Genomic DNA, 8248 nt, shown 5'->3' with positions numbered 1-8248 from the left:
CATTATGGGGCATTGTGATACAAAATCTCAATTTAAAGTTAAGAGGTGTTTCTTTTTTTTACCCTTTTTTCATGGTATCCAATTGGTAGTAGTTACTATCTTGTCTCATCGCTGCAACTCCCGTACAGACTCGGGAGAGGCGAAGGTCAACAGCCATGCGTCCTCCGAAACACAACCCAATCCAACCAAGCCGCACTGCTTCTTGACACATCCAACAGCACCAATATATCAGAGGAAACACCATACACCTAGCCACCTGGTCAGCGTGCACTGCACCCAGCCTGCCACAGGAGTCACTAGTGTGCGATGAGACAAGGGTATCCCTGCCGGCCAAACCCTCCCTAACCTGGACGACGCTGAGACAATTGTGCTTCACCCCATGAGCCTCCCGGTCGCGGCTGGCTGAGGCAGAGCCTGGGCTTGAACCCAGTCTCTGGTGGCACAAATATCCAAGTGATGCAGCGCTTTAGACCACTGCGCCACCCAGGAGGCCTGAGAGGTGTTTCTGAAGGCACTGTGTTATAGGGAAATAATGCACGCTCTAGAATGGACTTCAAGCCAATCAGAAACGTATTCAACAATGCCATGGTATAACTCAACATTATAGTTTTAACCATGTTTTGAGCCTATACAATATTTGTTTACAATTACATTGTTCACAAAATAAGCTCATATTTTGGGTTCTGATGGGGTACAACAGTTGAACTAAGCTCATGAGGCATCTAAGTTATATTCTCATTAGTTCTTGAAGAATATATAATTAATTTAAGTAAACAAATGTACAGTGAGGGAAAAAAGTACTTGATCCCCTGCTGATTTTGTACGTTTGCCCACTGACAAAGAAATGATCAGTCTATAATTTTAATGGTAGGTTTATTTGAACAGTGAGAGACAGAATAACAACAAAAAAATCCAGAAAAACGCATGTCAAAAATTTTATTAAATGATTTGTATTTTAATGAGGGAAATAAGTATTTGACCCCTCTGCAAAACATGACTTAGTACTTGGTGGCAAAACCCTTGTTGGCAATCACAGAGGTCAGATGTTTCTTGTAGGTTTGCACACAAGTCAGGAGGGTTTTTGTCCCACTCCTCTTTGCAGATCTTCTCCAAGTCATTAAGGTTTCGAGGCTGACATTTGGCAACTCAAACCTTCAGCTCCCTCCACAGATTTTCTATGGGATTAAGGTCTGGAGACTGGCTAGGCCACTCCAGGACCTTAATGTGCTTCTTCTTGAGCCACTCCTTTGTTGCCTTGGCTGTGTGTTTTGGGTCATTGTCATGCTGTAAAACCCATTCACGACCCATTTTCAATGCCCTGGCTGAGGGAAGGAGGTTCTCACCCAAGATTTGACGGTACATGGCCCCGTCCATCGTCCCTTTGATGCGGTGAAGTTATCCTGTCCCCTTAGCAGAAAGACCCCCCCAAAGCATATTGTTTCCACCTCCATGTTTGACGGTGGGGATGGTATTCTTGGGGTCATAGGCAGCATTCCTCCTCCTCCAAACACGGCGAGTTGAGTTGATGCCAAAGAGCTCCATTTTGGTCTCATCTGACCACAACACTTTCACCCAGTTGTCCTCTGAATCATTCAGATGTTCATTGGCAAACTTCAGATGGGTATGTATATGTGCTTTCTTGAGCAGGGGGACCTTGCGGGCGCTGCAGGATTTCAGTCCTTAACGGCATAGTGTGTTACCAATTGTTTTCTTGGTTATTATAGTCCCAGCTGCCTTGAGATCATTGACAAGATCCTCCCCTGTAGTTCTGGGCTGATTCCTCACCGTTCTCATTATCATTGCAACACTCCCTTTAAGAGTGTGCTCCTAATCTCAGCTCGTTACCTGTATAAAAGACACCTGGGAGCCAGAAATATTTCTGATTGAGAGGGGGTCAAATACTTATTTCCCTCATTAAAATGCAAATCAATTTATAGCATTTTTGACATGAGTTTTTCTGGATTTTTTTGTTGTTATTCTGCCTCTCACTGTTCAAATAAACCTACCATAAAAATTATAGACTGATCATTTCTTTGTCAGTGGGCAAACGTACAAAATCAGCAGGGGATCAAATACTTTTTTCCCTCACTGTATGTAGCAATTACAGATTGCCCCCTTTAAAAATGGGATTTGAATGACAGTCAATGTTTTTGAACTTTCTTGGTGGTAAGGAAAATTCTGACTATTTGTGGGTATTTAGTGAGTTTTTGACATCACATCATAGTTTGACGAGAGGCTAGTTGAGGAGTTTGCACATTGCCTACAGGAAACCTTCCTCAAAATGGTCGCGTGGAGGGATTGGACCAAGCATGACAATTAATGGGGAGTATAAATTAAACAAGAAGCAGGGAGGAGGTCAAAAATTATATTAAAAAAAAGTAATTCCAGGGAAAAAAGACAAGCACAAAGTACATAATGAGTGTTATTTACACATACAGCAGTCCTTCAAGTTTGTAGTTATCGAAAACAAAAGTTCCAAATAATAAAGACAATTAAGAGAATCAAATACACTTTTTGCTTGGCAGATATAGTAAACATATCCACACAAAGGGGAAAGTGGTGTAAGTCGAGCTAGAGGGATTGTTGCGCCACTCATTGTTTCTAGGAAACTAAATACAAAATTAATAATGTGACCAAATATGTAGGAAGAGGTCATAATTTCATGGAATCTGTGAAGGAAGTTACATGGAAAAAGTGGTCATCAAGTTAGGCCCCAAAAGTGTTTACAAATTCAAATTAATTTATTGTGTTATAGGTTTAATGTTGCATGAATCTAAACCAGTGGTGTGAAACATATGGAAGGTGTCCAATCCGGCCTGCGGGTTGTTTGAGTAAAAAAATGTATATTCAGAAAAACTAATATATACTGCTCAAAAAAATAAAGGGAACACTAAAATAACACATCCTAGATCTGAATGAATTAAATAATCTTATTAAATACTTTTTTCTTTACATAGTTGAATGTGCTGACAACAAAATCACACAAAAATAATAAATGGAAATCCAATTTATCAACCCATGGAGGTCTGGATTTGGAGTCACACTCAAAATTAAAGTGGAAAACCACACTACAGGCTGATCCAACTTTGATGTAATGTCCTTAAAACAAGTCAAAATGAGGCTCAGTAGTGTGTGTGGCCTCCATGTGCCTGTATGACCTCCCTACAATGCCTGGGCATGCTCCTGATGAGGTGGCGGATGGTCTCCTGAGGGATCTCCTCCCAGACCTGGACTAAAGCATCCGCCAACTCCTGGACAGTCTGTGGTGCAACGTGGTGTTGGTGGATGGAGCGAGACATGATGTCCCAGATGTGCTCAATTGGATTCTGGTCTGGGGAACGGGCAGGCCAGTTCATAGCATCAATGCCTTCCTCTTGCAGGAACTGCTGACACACTCCAGCCACATGAGGTCTAGCATGGTCTTGCATTAGGAGGAACCCAGGGCCAACCGCACCAGTATATGGTCTCACAAGGGGTCTGAGGATCTCATCTCGGTACCTAATGGCAGTCAGGCTACCTCTGGCGAGCACATGGAGGGCTGTGCGGCCCCCCAAAGAAATGCCACCCCACACCATGACTGACCCACCGCCAAACCGGTCATGCTGGAGGATGTTGCAGGCAGCAGAACGTTCTCCACGGCGTCTCCAGACTGTCACATGTGCTCAGTGTGAACCTGCTTTCATCTGTGAAGAGCACAGGGCGCCAGTGGCGAATTTGCCAATCTTGGTGTTCTCTGGCAAATGCCAAACGTCCTGCACGGTGTTGGGCTGTAAGCACAACCCCCACCTGTGGACGTCGGGCCCTCATACCACCCTCATGGAGTCTGTTTCTGACCGTTTGAGCAGACACATGCACATTTGTGGCCTGCTGGAGGTCATTTTGCAGGGCTCTGGCAGTGCTCCTCCTGCTCCTCCTTGCACAAAGGCGGAGGTAGCGGTCCTGCTGCTGGGTTGTTGCCCTCCTATGGCCTCCTCCACGTCTCCTGATGTACTGGCCTGTCTCCTGGTAGCACCTCCTTGCTCTGGAAATTGCTCCCAAGGATGAACAAGACTTGTGGAGGTCTACAATGGTTTTTTCTGGCTGATTTCTTTTGATTTTCCCATGATGTCAAGCAAAGAGGCACTGAGTTTGAAGGCAGGCCTTGAAATACATCCACAGATACACCTCCAATTGACTCAAATTATGTCAATTAGCCTATCAGAAGCTTCTAAATTCATTACATAATTTTCAGGAATTTTCCAAGCTGTTTAAAGGCACAGTCAACTTAGTGCATTTAAACTTCTTACCCACTGGAATTGTTATAAGTGATATAATCTGTCTGTAAACAATTTTTGGAAAAATGACTTGTGTCATGCACAAAGTAGATGTCCTAACCGACTTGCCAAAACTATAGTTTGTTAACAAGAAATTTGTGGAGTGGTTGAAAAACAAGATTTAATGACTCCAACCTATGTGTATGTAAACGTCTGACTTCAAATGTAGTCAAAATAGTTGCTTGGGGTAAATTTAGTCATTTGGGCAAGGGCAGGTTGAGCCAATGTCAAGTTGAAGTGCTTTCTTCCCAGGCGTGAAGGAAATATCGCTGGGATATGCATTAACTGGGCCTGGCCTATGTTAAAAGTGTTTTAAAAAAAAGTTAGGTGTTAAACCTGCATTAAAAGATGCTCAAAATGATTAAGACAGTGATTGTTATTGTGTTGAATTGTGTTTGGGAAATAAAGATAGACTGTGGTGCTCAATTTACCCCATATCTGGAATAAGTTGTGCCAAGAGACCACTTTTTTTGGACAGGCTATGTTACGTTTACATTAATTCTGATTCTTTCCAGGGATACACAACATCCTGAAATGTAGATATCTTTGTTAGACAGAATATGATTTCCCTTGACGTAGTGATGCTGAATGTAAAAAAAATTCTCAACATACCCCACTCTCCCCTAAGGGTGGTTACACTGCCCACTCTATTTACAATACTGTACATACAGATACAATTTGCTTGTTATGTTTTACACTTCAGTGAAGCATGATCCGCCTCAGGCTTCTCAGATGGCCTCCAACCATGGACACTGCACAAACGTACACACACACCCACACATACGGCCAAACACACACACACACACACACACACACACACACACACACACACACACACACACACACACACACACACACACACACACACACACACACACTGACAGAAAACATTCTTACGCATCACCACTCAGGGAAACAGGTGGGACTCTCTGCCACCTTTTCACCAGTCTGCATCTTCCTCTATGTAATAATTGGGAGTTGTACCATCAAACAGACCCGGTTCCATTGACTTGCGCTGCTTTCCACGGGCGAAGACACGTGACAGAGAGCCCAGGCCCATCTTCTCTTTCTTCTTCTTACGCTTCTGGTCCTCCAGATCCTCTAGTGACTGCAGGGAGAGAGTGCCAGAGAGATCAGAGATAATGAGACAGCTACAGTGGGTGAGGAAAAGCGATAGAGAGAGAGAATGACGGAGAAGGACGAGGTGATACTGAGTGAACTAGCCAGGCACGTGTCTGTTTTCTAATAGGCAGCACATTCAAAGAAATTAACACATTAAGAGATAGTGGGAAAACCGCAGTTGAAGTGGCTTGTATAATGTCAACATAATAGTTTCACAGGAAATGATCTAACACTAACCAGAAACCAACAATATTGAATTCCTCTCATTTGTAATGCAACTCTATGTAGGCATATTAGGCAGCTATCCCAAAGAAAACCCACTTTTTGTTGAAGTCTAAGTCTGGCTGTTCTGGTGAAATTCCCTAAACTACAGCACAGGGGACAGGCTTTCAGAGAAAGGGAGGTGGAGTAGAGTGGCCTGGTCCCATATCTGTTTATGCTGTCTTGTCAATGAGCATGGGAGTTATTTACAGATGTTGGCAGAGATTAGGAGTAGAGTAGAGTTGCAAAGGAGTTGATTACTTGGAGCGATGCGGCGGTGGGTGGGCAGCTCTTACATTGCAGAGGGAGTGTGTCCTGTGGCGAGGGGAATTTATGTCACTGGGGGTGGATGAGCGATCACACTCCATGGCCGAGGCATCTGAGATAATTAAGGGCTGGCGGGAGTGACACGGGCTCACCCTGACCGCAGCCACTGGACGAAAGAAGAAGGGGGAGGATAAATGTTGGAAACAGGTTTAAAACAGGTAAATGGGTTGTTAAAGGTCAATAAAACATTTTTTTAAATCATTAATCTCCAACACCACCCCAGCATCAGCCGGAAATACTTTTGACAATCTGGTGAGCATCATATGATTTTAACCTACTATGAGCAGGCAACAGTTTGTAAAGTCAGACGAATATATACAGATACGTTTAAACAGATACACTGCAATGCATGGGTAACAGCATCACCAGTGTCACCCTGTGTGACTGTGAATGAATGTGTGTGTGTGTGTGCGCGTGTGTGTCTTACCTTGTCTGTCGGTGGGGTGGCATGTGTGGACGTGGTAGAGGGTCTGCTGACTCTGACGGATGGCTGCGGTGAGGGGCAGGTCCGCGTGCATCACCCACTCCTGGTTGTTGCCGTTGACAACCGCCTCAGTGGGCATGGCCAGAGAGTGCCGCTTAGGCACATCCTTGGTCAGGGTCACTAAGGACTGTTTTGCCTAGGAGGGAAGACATACACACACACACACCCAAACACATCAGCCCCATGCAGCATTAACCACTGCTTATTTTTAACCACTGCCGGAAACATCTTCTGGCGCCGACAGAGATGGCCGCCTCGCTTCGAGTTCTTAGGAAACTATGCAGTATTTTGTTTTCTTGTTAGATATTCCTGCATGGCCGGAACTAGAAGCACAAGCATTTCGCTACACTCGCATTAACATCTGCTAACCATGTGTATGTGACCAATAAAATGTGATTTGATTTGATTTTGTGACCTTTTCCTACAGAAAGATGGCTATTCATGACTCTTCACAAGTTAGAATTTAATAGAGACGGCCTGTCTATGAGAGGGAACTTCCCCAATGAAATCGCAGGATTTCAAAGCATAAATTATCACACAGAGTAAATAGACTGGACTGGGGTGCTCAAATGTGCGTCCGTTCAGTCAGAACTCCTGGGTCTGCTCTAGTCTCCCTCCCAATGAGTCTCTCGCGCCAGACAGTTTACTGCAGCACGTGAGACTAGATCTGCTCTATCAGGTACAGATGGCGCTAAAGCAAAAGTCAAATCGTAATGAAATTGTAAATAAAAAAATACAAAATCATAAGTCATGGGAGCCTGGGACCTGATATACCGGACAGCTACATCCAACAAGACAAGAAGGACTGAGGGACATGCTAGTTAGAACCTTCTCATCACTGATCTGGCAGAATAAAAAAGCCTGGCCAATTTATTATTTCCCCCAATGTTGTTCATCAGGTTCTACTGTAGGTAACAGGGGTGATATGTTGTGTGGACTAAAACAGTATAAAACCGGGTGTATCACAAAGCAGGATCAAATTAGTCAGCTACAGTAATTTTGTGAAACATTGAGAAATAGTTTGTGTGCTGCCATCCTGTTAGAAGGTAACAGATAATGTTATTACAATGGTTAAGATGGATTTTCATTGTGTTCCATGGTGTTATTCGAACCCTAGTGGAGCATTCTGGTACTTAAAGACTGTATGCAAACAGGAAGTAGAGATTTCGTTCTGCACGCATAGATGCAGCTAAAAACAACGCTACGGTGCAGGTCATTCAGTGTAGCTATTTCTTGTCACGCTTCAGCCTCGGAAAATATTTGTTTGTAAGTTCGATTCAAACATTTAGCTAGTGATGATAATCTTGTTATTGATAGAGTTGCTTACATATCAATGTTGGTTGGTTGTATTTACTCACACAAATTGCAATGCTTTTCATGTATGCCGTCAGCTGTATTACTTTGCTCGTGCGTCATGCAAACGAATTGTAAAACATACAATACTGAAGTTTGTTACTGTTTCTAGTGTAATATGCTTTGTTATTCTACAGAGATGGTTATACATTATTAGAGTAATGAAAGAAGTTAGCCAATTACCATATGATTAACAATTAGCTATATGGTTTGGCGTCATGCCAGATGCATGGTACCCTCGGCACGTGTTTTGTATTTTCATGCAACTTCGACTTGAAATGTATAATGTACAGCTACAGTATGTCGATTTGAATTGAATACTAAAGTATATTATTTTCTGTATTTTGCAGTTTCACAACATACACGTTTCAATATATTCATTCAAGAA

At 43.1% G+C, this 8248-nt stretch overlaps 1 protein-coding gene across 1 annotated transcript in view; it reads right to left on the bottom strand.

Annotated features, from left to right (window-relative positions):
- Positions 1–3822: 3822 nt before the first annotated feature.
- The window catches only part of LOC106567389 (kazrin), a 43376-nt gene continuing 38950 nt past the window's right edge, over positions 3823–8248 (bottom strand). Inside the window, exons 4-6 of the mRNA XM_082960193.1 lie at positions 6451–6643; positions 5993–6129; positions 3823–5421 (exon numbers count right to left, since the gene is read on the bottom strand). Coding sequence (XP_082816319.1) covers positions 5254–5421; positions 5993–6129; positions 6451–6643 — 498 coding nt within the window. The 3' untranslated portion in view covers positions 3823–5253. The remainder of the gene's footprint in view (positions 5422–5992; positions 6130–6450; positions 6644–8248) is intronic.

This window comes from Salmo salar, chromosome 13 (assembly GCF_965601325.2).
Source record: "Salmo salar chromosome 13, fSalSal1, whole genome shotgun sequence".
Lineage (NCBI taxonomy): Eukaryota > Metazoa > Chordata > Actinopteri > Salmoniformes > Salmonidae > Salmo > Salmo salar.
The sequence above is the reverse complement of the archived record's forward strand: the minus strand, read 5'-3'. Positions and strand labels throughout refer to the sequence as shown.